At 44.5% G+C, this 18,447-nt stretch overlaps 1 protein-coding gene across 1 annotated transcript; it reads left to right on the top strand.

Moving 5' to 3' along the window:
• The first annotated feature begins 14,008 nt into the window (after positions 1–14,008).
• On the top strand, positions 14,009–14,854 carry LOC122942579 (E3 ubiquitin-protein ligase RNF182-like). Its single transcript, XM_044300240.1, has one exon. It carries the CDS (start codon positions 14,048–14,050, stop codon positions 14,747–14,749), a length of 702 nt encoding a protein of 233 aa, XP_044156175.1. The 5' UTR covers positions 14,009–14,047; the 3' UTR covers positions 14,750–14,854.
• Positions 14,855–18,447: the final 3,593 nt, after the last annotated feature.

Below are 18,447 nucleotides of genomic sequence, written 5' to 3'. Positions count from 1 at the left end.
TGATGCGCAGCCATTCTTGGCATCGGATGAGGAAGAGGGGGTAGCAACGGCCGCCACCCGGCAGTCTGATGACAGTACCTAGATCAGCCCAAGGAGGGTTGTCCCCGCTGTTGCTGCCTACTCCGAGATCTATAATGTCAGTGGTGGTGAAGGTGACGATGATGGCGTGTCGATGGACGTCAAGTGGGTGCCCACAAGAGAGGAAGAGAAGGGGAGTTCAGAGGGAGATACGGAGCAGCAGATAGGGAGGAGAAGGAGCAGAAGCAGGCAGAACTCGCAGTGCACAAGAGGCAAAAAGCAGACTGCAAATGTATCTGGAGTGAGCCATCCACCATGCACGGTCACATCTTGCGCTCCCAGGATGCCGGCACATGGCTCTGCAGTGTGGGCTTTTTTTTTTTTTTAACGTGTCAGCTGCTGACAATAGTGTTGCCATCTGCAGCCTGTCCTGTCAACACATAAGTCGCGGTAAGCCCAACACTCACCTAAGGATGACCGCCTTAAGAAGGCACCTGGCCTCCCATCATCGAGCCCAGTGGGAGCAACTCCATTAGAACCCACAAAGCCACACTCCCTGTGCTCCACGTCCTGCCTCTTCTTCTCCTCTCTCCTCCCATTTGTCCTCCACTCCACCTTCCACTGTGCCGTCGTCGCGTTCATCTGGCACAAGGTAGGCTTCCGTGGCCCAAATGTTCGAGCGTAAAAATATTATGACGCCGGATAATCCTCTTGCCCAACAGCTTACCGTTGGCTTGTCGGAACTGCTAGCCCGCCAACTACTGCCATATAAATTGGTGGACTCGGAGGCCTTTTTGAAAATTTGTGGCCATTGGCATACCGCAATGCATGGTCCCCGGAAGGAAATATTTCTCCCAGAAGGGCATCCCTGAACTATTTGGCCATGTTCAGCGGCAAGTTAATATATCTCTGGCACAGTGTCGGTGCCAAGATACATCTGACCACAGACACGTGGTCTAGCAAACACGGGCAGGGAAGGTACATAACTTTTACTGCCCACTGGGTGAACCTTCTGACGGCCATCAACCAGTGGCACCCGTGTGGATTTGGTGTTACCGCCATGGATTGCATGCAGGCCGGCCTCTTCTCCTCCTCCTACTCCATCCTCAGTCTCCTACTCGGCGGACTCCTCTTTTTCCACTGCTACCACCTCTTCCGCCGCACCCCCCAAGCTCCCCAGAACCTATTCAACATCCCAGGTGAGACGTTGCCATGCTGTGCTGCGGCTGTTGTGCCTGGAAGCCAAGATCCACACCGGTCCTGCACAGCTTTCAGCTCTGCAGTCACAGGCCGATAAGTGGCTAACCCCACTTTGACAGTTGGTAAAGTGGTGTGCGAGAACGGTGCCAATCTGCTGAGCGCGCTGAAACAGGACAAAATGACACACGTCCTGAACTTAGTTGTGCATTGATTCGTTGCCAAATACCCAGGGGTCCAGGACGTCTTGCGGCAGGCCAGGAAAATCTCTGGCCATTTTAGAAGATCTTACACGGCCATGGCTCGCCTTGCTGACATTCAGCGGTGACGACACTTGCCCATCAGACGTCTGATTTGTGAGTTCCCGACACGCTGGAACTCCACATTGTATATGCTTGATAGGCTGTTCCAGCAGAAACGTGCCGTTAATGACTACCTGTACGAACTATGCTGCAGGACAGGTTCTGGGGAACTTGGTTTATTTTCACCGCGCCAGTGGCTGCTCATGCACGACGCATGCAGACTTCTGCGGCCATTTGATGAGATCACCAAACTGGTCAGTCGCAGCCTGGGCGCCATCAGTGACATCGTACCTTATGCCTTTTTTCTGGAGTTTGCATTGCGTTGTGTCATTGATCAAGCCGTCGAGGAGCAGGAGCTGGAAGATGAGGAAGTCGCAATGCTGAATGAATTCCCAGGGGGGGCTACTCCATCTGAGAAAAGCCAGTAGGAGTCTGAAGAGGAGGAGAATGGTGGCTGGGGGGAGGAGGAGGAGCAATAAGAGCAGGCTTTAAGCTTTTCGGGGATCCCTGGTGTTGTCTGTGGCTGAGGGGAGGAGACCAAGGACAACATGCTCCTGGGGCGCTCCACCGCTTCCAATTTAGTGCAAATGGGGGGGGCCTTCAAGCTCCAGTGTTTAAAGAGAGACCCCGTATAACACAAAATGGTAGACATGTTACCAGCACCACAGCGGGCTGTCAGAATGCAGCATTTCCAGGCCTTGCTGCGAGAGATGCTGCATTCTGCTAATGCGGGCACTGGCAGAGGAATTTCCACCCACAGCGAATCAGGTGGGGGTACCAATCCTACCGCGCCTGCAAGAAAAGGGCGGTTTGAAGATGCGTTGGTCACTTCAGATATGAGATCACTCTTGCAGCCAACCCATTGACAGCTGCCCTCCGGATCCAGCCTCAGGGAACGCCTAGACCGACAGGTGTCCGACTACATTGGGTTAACGGCCGATGTGGACCCTCTGAGAAGCGAGGAACCTGTTAACTACTTGGTGTGCAGTCTTGACCTGTGGCCAGAGCTGGCACAATTTGCCATGGAACTCTTGGCTTGCCCCTCGTCGAGTGTCCTGTCCAAAAGGACGTTCAGCGCAGCAGGGGAGATTGTGACCAATAAGCGCACTCACCTAGCTCACGACTACCTCACATTTTAAAAAATGAATGAGGCATGGATCTCGGAGGAATTCAACACATGTGATGACCACGTGTAATTGAATTTCCTCATGCCAGCCTACACATATCTGCCACCACCCAGAACAAAAAATGGTCCTTGCCTTATGTATATACAGCGGCATAAAATGCCTTTTATGTCAGGTTAATACCTAATTTTTGCGGCCTGTACTGGCCGAGTTACATATTTATTCTGTAACCTGCTAATGTACCTCCACCGACAGAATCCAAAGTTCTTTGCGGTCAGATAAATGCCTATTGCCTAATTTTTGGGGCCTGTACTGGCCGACAGTTACATATTTATCCTGTTACCACCTAATGTACCTCCAGCCACAGAATCCAATGCGGTTGCACTGTGATTCGGATTTGCTGTCAGGTGAATGCCTATTGCTTAATTTTTAGGGCCTGTACTGGCCGACAGTTACATTTTTTTATCTCTAGCCACAAAATCACACCCTTGTCTCACTCCTCTGCCTCTCATTATGGTGGCATATGAACCGCACCATAAGGACCTTCTACTGTCACAGGGTCATGTGAATGTGCCCCCCACCCCGTACTGTGCCCCCTTATACCCTGCATTGTGCCCTCTTACCACACCCTGTGGAGTGCCCTTAGTCATTCCCTGTACTGTGCCCTCTTATACCATTTTATCCAGTCACGGTATGGCGGTGTTATCCGGTCACTGTACAGAGGTGTTATCCGGTCAATGTATGGCGGTGGTATCCAATAACTGGATGGCCATAACTGTATCCCTTTCTCTACCCACGCCATCCTTTTTTAGACCTGGCATGAGCAGGAAAAATATGCATATTGCGGTGCTAAGGACCTTTGCGTCACAATCTGCATCAAAAATACGCCTAACAGACGTATTTCTATATAATAAATGATCACCTAATTGTATTATTTGGAGGTAGGGCTAATATCTTTATATTATATAGATTCTAGTGTATTATACTGTGCCCTGTATTTCCCAGTAGAAAATGATCCTTGGGAAATACAGTCCTCATCCCTGACCACCAGGACCAGGTAGGGCTCTGTCAGTACATGGCGGCCTCCCCTCTCCGCCAGGCTGCTCTGCTGTGTACTGGGGCTTATTCTGACACTAGGGCTCGGTTTACATCCTATTTTTGCCATCCATTTAATGCATACAAAAAATTTATCCGTTCACCATACAATTCTATGGTAGAAAAAAAAATTACGCTAACATATGCTTTTTTTTTTTTATGGACTCTGCAGGGTACAAAAACGTGGAGTGCTGCACATTTGTATACATCAAACCGATAGGAAATAAAAAAATTTATAGGCTCTAGCAGGGAACATTTTTGAGAGTTTCCCTATAAGACGCCTAAAAATGGCCCGGTCCCAGCCGATGTTTGTCCATCACTATTTGGGAATATGTTTATAATAAAGTAATATTTAAGTATTCTCATTTTCTTAGGTTACTTTCACACTAGCATTTTTATTTTCCGGTATTGAGTTCTGTCACAGGGGCTCAATACCGGAAAAAAACTGATCAGTTTTATCCTAATGCCTTCTGAATGGAGAGCATTCCGTTCAGTATGCATCAGTTCAGTCCAGGGTGCAGTTTTCTCTCCGGCCAAAAATCCTGAACACTTGCCGGAATGCGGGATCCGGCATTATTTTCCATTGAAATGCATTAATGCCGGATCTGGCCCCAAGTGTTCCAGAAAAACTGATCCGGTTTTGCGATCTGCGCATGCGCAGACCTTTAAAAATGTGAAAAAGATAAATACCAAATCCGTTTTTCCGGATGACAACCAAAAAGACGTATCCGGATGCGTCCTGATTGATGGAACTGCCTGCCGCAATCCTCTGCCGCAAGTGTGAAAGTACCCTTAATTCCCGGAGAACCCCTTTAATGATATTCCTATGTTTTTGTGCATATTTGAGTGCAAACAAGGCCAAGCGACTCAATTGTGCACAAAACCATGGGAATTTTGTGCAGTAAGATGTCAGCGGGTGCTCTGGACTGATGAATCGAAAACGTAATATTTAGCTATAAAAGAGCAGTACAATAACGAATATCTGCAGGCAACAGTGAAATATGATGGAGATTCCTTTCAAGTTTCAGGCTGTATTTTAGCCAATGGAGTTTGGGATTTGGTCAGTATTAATGGTGTCCTCAATGCTGAGAGATACTTAGCAATCATGCAATACCCACAGGGGAGTCGTTTGATTGGCTCCAAATGTATTCTACAGCAGGACAACAACCTCAAACATACAGCCAATATCATGAAGAACTATGTTCAGGTTAAATAAGAAGCACGAGTCCTGAATGTGAAGATATGGCCCCCACAGAGCCCTAATCTCAACATCGAGTCCGTTAGGGAATACAAGAAGAGACAAAAGGATTTGAGCAAGCCTACATCCACAGAAGATCTGTGTTTAGTTCTCCAAGATGTTTGAAACAACCTCCCTGCTGAGTTCCTTCAAAAACTATGTGCAAGTGTACCTAGAAGAACGAATACCTTTTTGAAGGCAAAAGGTGGCCAGGCCAAATATGGATTTAATTTCATTAAATTTTTTGTTCATTCACTTTGCATTTTGTTAATTGATAAAACTATTGACACTTCTTTTCAGTTGGTAATATTCCTTTAAGTTTTATTTTTAGCCCTGGGAATTCTGGGAACCAGAAAAGGTTGTGCGCCCGTGTGTTAGAGATTTGCAGTAGTTGATGTCTCTGATTGGAACTAGTAAGGTTGCATGCAACATGACATCTTTCACCTCCATAGGTATTTTTGTCTGGATTCCCCCTCTAATTCTACACACAAAAACATAAGTTCCAGATCCTCCCCTTTTTGGTTTGTGCGGTTGCACTGTGATTCAGAGTGTGGCAGGCACATCACTATGAAGTGCCTTTTGCGCTGTGGCATTAGAAGAATTCTGATATCTCTGACTTTTTAGTCTAACCAGACTGTCTATTACTCTGTAATTCCTCTAGCGCCGTTCTTTGGAAACAGTAGGCTTAAAGGGAACCTGTCACCTGGATTTTGTGTATAGAGCTGAGGACATGGGCTGCTAGATGGCCGCTAGCACATCCGTAATACCCAGTCCCCATAGCTCTGTGTGCTTTTATTGTGTAAAAAAAAACCGATTTGATACATATGCAAATAAACATGAGATGAGTCAGGGACAGGACTCACCCCAGGTTAATTTGCATATGTATCAAATAATTTTTTTTTACACAATAAAAGCACACAGAGCTATGGGGACTGGATATTGCCGATGTGCTAGCAGCCATCTAGCAACCCATGTCCTCAGCTCTATACACAAAATCCCGGTGACAGGTTCCCTTTAAAGAGCACACCAAATGCTTGAAATAACTTCTTTATTAACTTCAACTTTTCTTCATATAACACTGCCGCCTCCGCAGCACATAGTCCATGTACAAAACACGTGTTGAATAAAGTATCACAAATGGCGGTATGCATAAGATGGTTGTTCAACTGTTCAATCTTGTCATTCAACATAAAATGGTGGATGTATTTCTCTCTTAAGAATCTGTACTCTCACTTTAAGTTAAGCACTTTATGATCTCTCTGAGAGGTACATCTGAGGTCTAACTAATAGTTCACTTGCTGAATTTGATCGCAATTTGCAGTATGCAGTTAGCAGTAACTATTTGCAGATTGGTTGAGCATGATCTGGTATAGTTGTATGCAATATGTGACAGATTGCAATATGGAATTTGAATTTGGATTGTGAACTTTGTAGTTTGCAATTGGTAGAACTATTTTGGCCTCTCTGCTTCAGCCCCTTTCACACAGGGGCGAGTATTCCGTGCGGATGCGATGCGTGAGTTAAACGCATTGCACCCGCATTGAATACCGACCCATTCATTTCTATGGGGCTGTGCACACGAGCGGTGAATATAGAATGCATAATACAATAGCGCTGGAGGGGTTAAAAAAAAATTATTTTTTTTCACTCACCTTAATCCACTTGATCGCGCTGCCCGGCATCTCGTCTGTCTCCTTTGCTGAACAGGACCTGTGGTGACGTCACTCCGGTCATCACATGTTCCATCACATGATCTTTTACCATCAAGTGGACTAAGGCGAGTTAAATTTTTATTTTATTTTTTTAACCCCTCCAGCGCTATTTTACTATGCATTCTGTATTCAGAATGCTATTATTTTCCCTTATAACCATGTTATAAGGGAAAATAATACCATCTACAAAACACCGATCCCAGACCCGAACTTCTGTGAAGAAGTTCGGGTTTGGGTACCAAACATGCGCGATTTTCCTCACGCGAGTGTTCCCGCAACGCACCTGCACATTTTCCCGCAACGCCCGCCTGAAAGAGGCCTTCCACAAACACAGCTCTTGGTGTTGTGAATATCTGTTCAGCTTCTCTCCTCTGGAGTAATGATTGCCTGCCGGAATCCTCTGCCGCAAGTGTGAAAGTACCCCAACTGGAGGTGATTTGAATTTTTGTATTTAACACATTTTTATATATATATTTTTTTTACACATTTAAAGTGTTTAACAAGCGATTGTTAGATTGCTTGTCACAAGGACTGCAGTGAATTGCCATTACAGCCTATGGGAGTTGCTGTGGAGCCCTGCCACTTCAACACCATTAATGATAATGTCCTTTTGGATGGGCCATACAGAATTGTTTAGTCTACTGTGTTATTTCATACAGAGATATCCAGCTAAAAATTTATGATGTGGCACACCATTAACATGGGAGAGTTATGTCAACATATGCAACTAAATGGCTATACATTGTGTAGGAAGGTGCAAGGGTCTATCATTGACGGAAGGCATGTGTCACCAAGGTTCCTGGCCTCGGTGAAGTAAGAGCCGGTATTTTCGACACGTTGCTATTTTAGTATGGCTGTAAGCTGATCCGGGCCGGCTTTTACTGGGAGTAGCCAAAGTGCTGGGTGGGTGGGTGGCTGTTCCCCACACTACAGGCCAGGTCTTTACTGGCCTATATCAAACCCAGCCAGCAGTCTCAGCTGTGTGTGGATTATTCCTCTCTGCTAGTGGAGCGCTGTCAGTCCCTGTGTGTTTTGGGGTCTGAAAACTTGTGCCGTGCAAAAGGGCTGGGAGCCGCATGCTGAGAAACAGGCCACTAAAGCCTGCTGTGGACCACAGGTGGAGAAACTGCAAACCAGGTGTAGGTTTTTATTCTGTGGACTTTTCATGTTGTGAACAAACACCTAGACTGCAAAACGTCACTTTTTGTTTTTCCTTATGTGTGAATAAAACACTGAACTGCTTAACCCCTTAAGGACACAGCCCTATTTCACCTTAAGGACCAGGCCATTTTTTGCAAATCTGACCAGAGTCACTTTAAGTGCTGATAACTTTAAAACGCTTTGACTTATCCAGGCCATTCTGAGATTGTTTTTTCGTCACATATTGTACTTCATGACACTGGTAAAATAAAGTCAAAAAAATTATTTTTTGCACCAAAAAATACCAAATTTAACAAAAATTTGGAAAAATTTGCAAATTTCAAAGTTCCAGTTTCTCTACTTCTGTAATACATAGTAATACCCCCAAAAATTTGGATGACTTTACATTCCCCATATGTCTACTTCATGTTTGAATTATTTTGGGAATGATATTTTATTTTTTAGGGATGTTATAAGGCTTTATTTAGGGATGTTATAAGGCTATAATTTTTAGGGACCAGTTCAGGTCTCAAGTCACTTTGCGAGGCTTACATAATAGAAATCACCCAAAAATGACCCCATCTAAGAAACTACACCCCTCAAGGTATTCAAAACTGATTTTGAATACGTTGTTAACCCTTTAGGTGTTGCACAAGAGTTATTGGCAAATGGGGAGGAAATTTGAGAATTTAATTTTTTTGTCTAATTTTTCATTTTAACCCATTTTTTCCACTAACAAAGCAAGGGTTAACAGCCAAACAAGACGGTATCTTTATTGCCCTGACTCTGCCGTTTACAGAAACACCCAATATGTGGCCGTAAACTACTGTACGGCCACACAGCGGGGCGTAGAGTGAAAGGTGCGCCGTTTGGTTTTTGGAAGGCTGATTTTTATGGACTGGTTTATTTACACCATGTCCCATTTGAAGCCCCCTGATGCACCCCTAGAGGAGAAACTCCCTAAAAGTGACCCCATCTAAGAAACTACACCCCTCAAGGTATTCAAAACTGATTTTACATACGTCGTTAACCCTTTAGGTGTTGCACAAGAGTTATTGGCAAATGGCGATGAAATTTGAGAATTTCATTTTTTTGCCTAATTTTCCATTTTAACCCATTTTTTCCACTAACAAAGCAAGGGTTAACAGCCAAACAAGACTGTATCTTTATTGCCCTGACTCTGCTGTTTACAGAAACACCCCATATGTGGCCGTAAACTACTGTACGGCCACACAGCGGGGCATAGAGGGAAAGGTGCGCCGTTTGTTTTTTGAAGGGCTGATTTTTATGGACCGTTTTTTTGACACCAAGTCCCATTTGAAGCCCCCCTGATGCACCCCCAGATTATAAACTCCATAAAAGTGACCCCATCTAAGAAACTACACCCCTCAAGGTATTCAAAACGGATTTTACAAACTTTGTTAACCCTTTAGGTGTTGCACAAGATTTAATGGAAAATAGAGATACAATTTCAAAATTTCACTTTTTTGGCAGATTTTCCATTTTAAATTTTTTTTTTCCAGTTACAAAGCAAGGGTTAACAGCCAAACAAAACTCATTATTTATGGCCCTGATTCTGTAGTTTACAGAAACACCCCATATGTGGTCGTAAACCGCTGTACGGGCACACGGCAGGGCGCAGAAGGAAAGGAATGCCATACGGTTTTTGGAAGGCAGGTTTTGCTGGACTGTTTTTTTTTACACCATGTCCCATTTGAAGCCCCCCTGATGCACCCCTAGAGTAGAAACTCCAAAAAAGTGACCCCATTTTAGAAACTACGGGATAGGGTGGCAGTTTTGTTGGTACTAGTTTAGGGTACATATGATTTTTGGTTGCTCTATATTACACTTTTTGTGCGGCAAGGTAACAAGAAATAGCTTTTTTGGCAGCGTTTTTTATTTTTTTATTTACAACATTCATCTGACAGGTTAGATCATGTGGTAATTTTATAGAGCAGGTTGTCACGGACGCGGCGATACCTAATATGTATACAATTTTTTTTATTTATGTACGTTTTACACAATGATTTCATTTTTAAAACAAAAAAAATGTTTTAGTGTCTCCATAGTCTAAGAGCCATTGTTTTTTCAGTTTTTGGGCGATTATCTTAAGTAGGGTCTCATTTTTTGCGGGATGAGATGACGGTTTGATTGGCACTATTTTGGGGTGCATATGACTTTTTGATCGCTTGCTATTACACTTTTTGTGACGTAAGATGACAAAAAATGGCTTTTTTTACACCGTTTTTATTTTTATTTTTTTACGGTGGTCACCTGAGGGGTTAGGTCATGTGATATTTTTATAGAGCCGGTCGATACGGACGCGGCGATACCCAATATGTATACTTTTTTTTTATTTATGTAAGTTTTACACAATGATTTCATTTTTGAAACCAAAAAAATGATGTTTTAGTGTTTCCATAGTCTAAGAGCCATAGTTTTTTCAGTTTTTGGGCGATTATCTTAAGTAGGGTCTCATTTTTTGCGGGATGAGATGACGGTTTGATTGTTACAATTTTGGCGTACATGCGACTTTTTTGATCACTTTTATTTCCTTTTTTTGGGAAGTAAGGTGGACAAAATTTCAATTTCATCATAGTTTTTTATTTTTTATTTTTATGGCGTTCACCGTTCGGGTAAAGTAACATGACCGTTTTATAGATCAGGTCGTTACGGACGCGGCGATACCAAACATGTGTAGGGAATTTTTTTTTTTTTAATTTTTAATCAGTGATAAATGTGTTTTTTGATTTTTACCTTTTTTCACTTTTTTTTTGACCCAGACCCACTTGGTTCTTGAAGATCCAGTGGGTCTGATGTCTGTATAATACAGTACAGTACAATATATATTGCACTGTACTATATTTTACTTACACTGAACAGATCTATGCTTTCAGCACAGATCTGTTCAGCACCATGGACAGCAGGACGCCTGAGAGGCGTCCTGTTGCCATGGGAACCTTCCCCGTCTGCTCAGTTATGGTCAGAACTGCGCAGACGGGGAAGGGTAAGGACGGGGCTCTGGGGGGGCTGTCTGGGGGCTCTCTCCCTCTCCATCGGGGGGCTGCAAAGGCACTGCAGCCCCCCAATCGAAGAGGGAGGGAGCTCCCTCTTACTGTTAACTTTTTCCATACAGCGGTCCGTATGGACCGCTGTATGGAAAGGGTTAAACGGCTGACATCGCATCACCGATGTCAGCCGTTTATACCAGGGTGCCAGCAATGTGCTGGCACCCTGGTATACCCACTGTACACCAACGATTACGCAATAGGAGGCGGGCGGGGGATCGCGATCCCGCCTGCCGCACCGCCCGCCTCCCGCACCGCCCGCAACACCCCCCCTGCACCTCCCACCGGGCTAAAATCATTCAGAGGTGCAGGGGGGGTGATAAATATATATTTTCGCCACACTAAAGTTTCTGATCGCCGCGGTCAGGGACCGCAGCGATCAGAAACTGCAGAAAGCGCAACAAACCGCAGGTCTGAATTGACCTGCGGTTTGTTGCGATCGCGGAGATGGGGGGGTCACGGGACCCCCCCGCGCATTTAGCCGAGGTGCCTGCTCAATGATTTGAGCAGGCACCTTGTTCCGATCACAGCCGGCCGCACGGCAGTGATCGGAACAACACATGACGTACCGGTACGTCATGTGTCCTTAAGGACTCGGGAAACATGCCGTACCGATACGTCATGTGTCCTTAAGGGGTTAAGTTAAAGACTTTGTGGTTGCCTCTATACTGCAACGGCTAGCCTGTCTACCAGAGCAAATCCCCACAATTGCCATACGTCCGAGACTTCAGATGAAGGCATACATTGGGAAATCCAAACCGTGAGCAAAGAACCCAAATCATTTTGAAATACATTCTATCAAATGTGAATAAAGCTTCAAGGGGATTTCCTGGACTACTATGGTTTTTAACAGATATACTCATGTAATTGCTTATCTCATGTACATCTTCCTCATGCTTTTTTTCTTTACAAGATGGACCCTCCTGACCTGTTTTCACCATGGAAACCAATTACTCTGGTTTGCTTCCATCTTGTATGTAGCACTTCTATTGCCAAATCCAATCAAACCCATTATGCACTTCTCCTTTCTCTGCCACAGCTGTGGCACCACCTCGAACAACGCCCAGCTAGTGTATAGCTCCTCCCACCCAGCTAGTTACATAGACACTCTCCTATTGCTGCTTAGACATGCCCATGAAGAAGAGAACAACTTCAACCTGGTTGGCTTCCTCCTATGAACTGCTCACTTTAGGTCCTTTCACAACATGTCTATTGGATGTTGGAGGTTTTCTGTCCAGCTCTGTTAAGATAAGTGTGGTTTCTGTTCTTGTTGTTTGCCGTTTTAGTTGTGTTGATATCTTCTCTCCCATCCAGGTTCTGTGCGAGCAGGCTGCTCCTATTTCCCCTTTTCACCATCTCAGGGAAGTTAGGGTGTATTAGCCTAGCCACGAGGACACAGCATTCCTACCACTAAGGTCTGCCTGTGGGCTGAGCAGTGCAGGGAGAGAGGTCAGGGATTAGCTAGGAGGTGACCCTTCCCCTGCTTCTCGCTCAGAGCCTGGTTGTTGGTTTTTCTGTGTGTCTGAGTGCTTGTCCGCCGTGACAGATATCCTGACATTTGCCTGCATTCAAAATTTATTCTTCCATTAATGATGGCAAGCTGTCCTGGCCCAGATGCAGCAAAATCGGCCCAAACCAAGATACTACGACCACTGTGTTTCACAGATGGGAATCGGTTTTATGTTGGAATGCAGTGTTTTCCTTTCTCCAAACATAACGCTTCTCATTCAAACCAAAAAGTTGTATTGTGGTCTTATCCATCCATAAAACTTCCTGTGGCTTTCCTAGGTGATGCAAACTACAGATGGGCAGCAATGTTCCTTTTAGAAAGCGGTGCTTTCTCATTGCAATCCTGCAATGCACACCATTGTTAAGTGTCCCCCTGATGAGGGACACATTTGTGACCTCACAGACTTTTACGCTCCTTGCTCTTGTGTGATCTTTGTTGATCGACCACTATTGGGGCAGGTAATGATCATCTTAAATTTCCTCCATTTGTACCCAATCTGCCTGACCGTATTCATGAAGTCTGAACTCTTTAGAGATGTTTTGTAACCTTTTCCAGCCTGATGAGCATCAACAACTCAGTTACAGGGAAAGAGCTAAAGACAGGAAGAACATGCCCCCAGAGCTGCCAGCCTAAATTAAATCTAGCAGAACAATTGGAACAGTGAATGGAGAGATCGTTAATTCCATTTGAGGTACAGGGCTGGTTCCAGCTTTGTTAGAAGGGTATAGCCATGCTCTATATGATGTCTGATTTTCAAATAATCATGGCATAACCCCTTTAAGAGCTCAGATATTTGCAATTTAAAATGCCACATATTCGGCAGCTGCTTAAGATTCTGTGTCCTGGAAAGATGCCAAAACTTCGAGCTTATGGAGCAAGTAGATTTTGTTTGGATGTCTCATGTAGTTCTGCGCACTTTAAGAATGAATCACACAATATTTTATTTATGGTACAAATATTGTGAAGGTTAAAGCCTGGCACTGTGTTACCTGTATGTAAAGGGGGGTGGGGGGGATATAGAGACATATAGAGTGGTGAATATAGGTCACTGTATATGTCCTCCCTGGTTTCTGGCCGCAGATACTGCAGTATGATGAGATGGCTAGGTCTCGTCTCTCTGTTTCCATGACGACCACTGGGCTTATTCCATGTTGGCTTGATACAGAGCTGAGCTGCATCGTTCTACGTAACACTCTCCATCCTCCCTCAATACCTATTACTCTCGCTCCAGCCCACTTTTTTATCACTGTCTTCTTACCATTCTGGTTTCACTATACCTAATTCCTGACTTCATCTCCCTCTGATTCTCTCCCTCTATGAAAACGGATTACCGCTGAGAGCTCAGGAGGTAGGTGGCATCTCCCTCCCTCGCTAAAATCCTCACTCGATCATCTGGTGTAGGTGGATCAGGGTTACAGAAGAGCATGCATGAGGTGGCTGTCTGGATGTGGGAGTGCATGTCATGCCTCAGGTTCTAATTTCATGTGCAGAAGGCTACTTTAACCTTTGCTGTCCATATACTAATTAAAGCAGATCATTAGCCCCCATCATCGCCTTGAATAGATTATTATTTATTTTTATGTTCTTTATCCCCAGGGCCTGTTCTTCACCACCAGCCTGTGCTACTCTATAGACTTTGCCAAAATGACCAGCAGTGATGGGGATTCTTTGGAGCCACTACTTGGTCCCCTAGAGCTGGAGTGCAAGATATGTTACAATGGTTTTGATACCAGGCAACATCGACCTAAAGTTCTGGGTTGTGATCACCGTATGTGCGCCCGCTGCCTCAAGAAGATGGCTTCAAATTGGGGTCAAAGTCCACCGGCTACAATATGCTGCCCCTTCTGCCGTCAAGAAACTCCACTGCCTGATGACCTACACCTTCTACCTGATGACAGTGGCCTGCTGTCCAAACTCGGTTGTCATGAATGGATCCACAGACGTGGTTGCTCGGTGGCCCCTGAGGTGCTTTTGAGTCCTGGAGATTTGTGCCCTAATTCCTCTGAATGTCTAGTCATCACTATCATGGAGGTCTCAGATGAGGCACCGGAGCCCGGTGAGCAAACGCCAGTGCTAGATATCCTAAGAGTGAAGATATCATCAAGCCTAGCATGGCTACCTGAATCCTGTGTTCCTCACTGCTGTGGTCCTTGCAGGCCTGTGCCACGAATCCTGCTAGGTTTCCTGTGCCTCGTGTACATTAGTTCACTGCCTCTTGGTGTTTATCTCATGATGACTGGGCATCTACTAGGCATTATCCTGGTTAGTTTAGTCCCGTGCACCCTAATTCTCAGTCTCTTATGCTATTGCTTCTGCCATGAGTTAACTGCCTGCCTTTCTGACTGACACAATCCTGTGCATCCAACACAGATTGTGTAAAAACTGTGTCACCAGCATCTCCTTCACCTTCACTGACAGTGCCAAGCCTATGCCTCTAATGCACTTTGATGTGCCAAGCCCATGCCCCATTTCTATTCCATTTGTGTTCGGCATTATAACCCGCATCATCAATTAAACCACAACCATCTGTGCATATTGGAAGTATGATCTTGCCATCCGCTCTCTAGCTCATTAAATTTTTTATATTTACTTCAACTAATATCACATCATTTATATGTTCATATTTCATCAGATTTTGGGCAACCACAACTTTTGTGTTACTTTCCATATAATTCTCCGAATGACGCAGCAGATGTTCATGTTTATCCAGGTGCTGCAGTACTATTACAATCCGCCCCCCCCAAAGGTTCATGTGAAATAGCTGCCATTTTGATAGCCGCAGGCATGCTAGATGACAGGACCTACAAGGAGGAGGTTGATATTCTAAGACCTGTACATTGAATGCATGTGGCAATATAGAAGTCACCAGGAGAATTATCATGGTATCTGTAACAGAGCATAGTACAGAACTTTGACTTGGTCTTGGCCTAGTTGTTTCATAAAATTGTGTAAAGTTCAAATTCATCAAGAATTTCATCATTTCTACTAACAAAGGCAATAACAAACCAACTCAGAGGACAGTCTCAAGCTTAAACCATAGAGACAAATGTGTTACATTAAAGGGGTTGTCCTACACAGAGACATCTGTTGAGGGAACCATAATTACCTGCTCGTGTCCATCGCTGTCTTTACTGTGCTTCGGTAACATGTCCACAAGTGGTCACATGTAGCTTAGAGGACACTACACTGTGGCCCACATGACCCCCATACGCAGTGTCGGACTGGCCCACTTGAAAACCAGATGATCTTCAGGTGAGCCCAGGCACTGATGGTAGGCCTCAAAGGTCAAGGATAAAAAAATAAAAACATTTAAAGCCAATCACTTTCTACCTGTGATGGCCAACCCCAGGCACTCCACTCCACTGTGGTAAAACTACAACTCCCAAGATGTACACTTGCTTGGCTGGTCTCAAAACTCCATAGAAATGAATAGAGCATGCTGGGAGTCGTAGTGTCACCACAGCTGGAGTGCTGGAGGTTAGCCATCACTTTACTAGGGTGTATTTCTTTGAATCAAAACCTATTAGACTTTATTGATAATATGGGGGTTGGTCCCCAAGAATAGTTTTCTCTGGTGGGCCCAAGGAACCCCTAGTCCGACCCTGCCTGTTCGTACCAGAAGTTTACACGCAGAGACCGAAGCACAGTGAAACCAGTGGTGAAGCCAGAACTGGGCAGCGGGGAGCAGGTAAAGACGTTAACAGGTCTCACACATACTTTGAATTTGAACAACCCCTTTAAGGAAGCAGTCAAACATGTACATCGTCATGCATGCAAAGGACTGAGATTAGCATACATATTACTTGTACCAAAATTTGGCATAAAGTTATAATATGCAAAAAAAAAAAAAAAAAGTCTTATAGTGATATATATCTATAGAGAATGCAAATTATTGTGTAAACTATGGCATATAATTGCGCTTTCCAGAGTGTGATCATCCAGGATGTGGTTTTGCTAGTTCTTCTTATGGCATATTGAACAGGCAAGGGCTATGGCTTCTCACATTTCTATGTATACTGGTATATTTTATTATCCATGCTAGCAAAACGATGTTGCAGATAAAGTGAGTTTATTTTCTATTGTGTACGTGTATTTCTTATGAAGGTCATCTCCATTGCTGGTGTGTTGCTTTAATGTCCATGCACATTTATTATATTCCTTCTTACAACCACAAAAGACACAATGGATGAACAATCATGGCAGTGCTGTGCTATCCTGTACAGCAGAAAACAGAGGACGGTCAGATGGAGGCTGAAAGCAAGATATTTTGGCCTCCATTGGGTTAAGAGTGACCTATGGATCAATTTGACATATGCATAAGGAGTTTTTCTGCCACAAATGAGCACTGCAAGTACAATATGGAAAAGGCTTAAAGGGGTCGTCTCACTTCAGCAAGTGTTATTTATCATGTAGACAAAGTTAATACAAGGCACTTACTAATGTATTGTGATTGTCCATATTGCCTCCTTTGTTGGCTGGATTAATTTTTCTATCGCATTATACACTGCTTGTTTCCATGGTTACAGACCACCCTCAAATCCATCAGTGGTGGTCGTTTTTGCACACTATAGGGAAAATTGTCAGCCTCTCTGGTGGCCGGGACCACGGCAACACACATAGGCTAGTACTTTTTCCTATATTGTGCAAGCACGACCACCACTGATGGATTGGAGGGTGGTCTGCAACCATGGAAACAAGCAGTGTATAATGTGATCGAAAAATGAATCCAGCCAGCAAAGGAGGCAATATGGACAATCACAATACATTAGTAAGTGCCTTGTATTAACTTTCTCTACTTGATAAATGCCATTTGCTGAAGTGAGACAATGGGTTATCTAAGATCTATAATGCCCCCCCCCCCATATGTCCGTGTCCGGGCACCTCACAGAGGTTGTACTTACCTGCTTCCCCTTTTCATGCCAACATGGCCGCTGCTGCATCTCCCCATCGTGCGGATGGGGAAGGGAGGAGGGGGGGGGGGGGGTAACCCTCAATGCTAGGGAGGCTCATCCCCGTCACGACCTGCTACAGGTGGTTTTGCACGCAAATTAAATCAGTTTTTTACACGATTAAGTTCGGTATGTGTATTTTTCACACGTGTGAAGAAAATAACAGAAGAATTACAAACTACATCTCCTAGCAACCATCAGTGAAAAACGCATTGCATCCGGATGCCTTCCGTTTTTTTATCAAGCCCCATTCACCTCTCTGGAGCCAGTCTGCTAGATATAGAACATGCTGAGATTTTTCCCGAACGCAGAGAGGATGCGTGAAAAACCAAGCTCATGTGCACAGACCGACTGAAATTAATGGTCAGGATTCAGTCTGGATGATATGTGTTGACTACACGCATCGCATCCGGACGGAAAACCTCCTTCATGTAAAAGAGCCCTTAGAGATAAAAGATCTATTATTCTCCATTCACTCCCAAAGTTAGGGCCCTTGCACACGACCGTATGCCCTCCGAGACATACGGTCAGTGAGCAGGCCATATCTCCCGGAACGACATGTATCGCAGGTTGCTGACCCCTGGCTTAGACTGATGTTAGATTGCCAGCAGCAACCAAGAGAATTCTTATTTTTAGTTTGTAGCAGAAAAGATGTCTCAGAATCAGTACAGATCCGAATATCCTAGATTTTCTACATACACCATTCATTTTCTGAAGGGATTAACCACAGCACAAGGATTATTACTGAAACGTCCTTGCTTAGTACAAGGTCAGCACTCATCTTTAGTCCTCAAGTAACCTACAGGTCATAAATTAGGCCTCATGCACGTGACCGTGTCTGTTTTGCGGTTCGCAAATCACGGACCGTGTGCCATCTGTATTTTATTTGCTGATTCATTGACTTCAATGGGTTCGTGGTCTGAATTTTGTAGACCTGTTCTATCTTTTTGTGGAACGGACATATGGATACGGACAGATTTCTGCATCTGTATTTCCGTTCTACAAAGGGATATAAAATGTCCTATACCTGGATGCAAAATGCAGACCACTGACCAACTGAAGTCAAATGGTCACCAACAGATGCGGATGCAACAT

The sequence above is a fragment of the Bufo gargarizans genome, chromosome 6 (assembly GCF_014858855.1).
Source record: "Bufo gargarizans isolate SCDJY-AF-19 chromosome 6, ASM1485885v1, whole genome shotgun sequence".
NCBI classification, from domain to species: Eukaryota; Metazoa; Chordata; class Amphibia; order Anura; family Bufonidae; genus Bufo; species Bufo gargarizans.
This window is presented reverse-complemented; position numbering and strand designations above follow the sequence as displayed.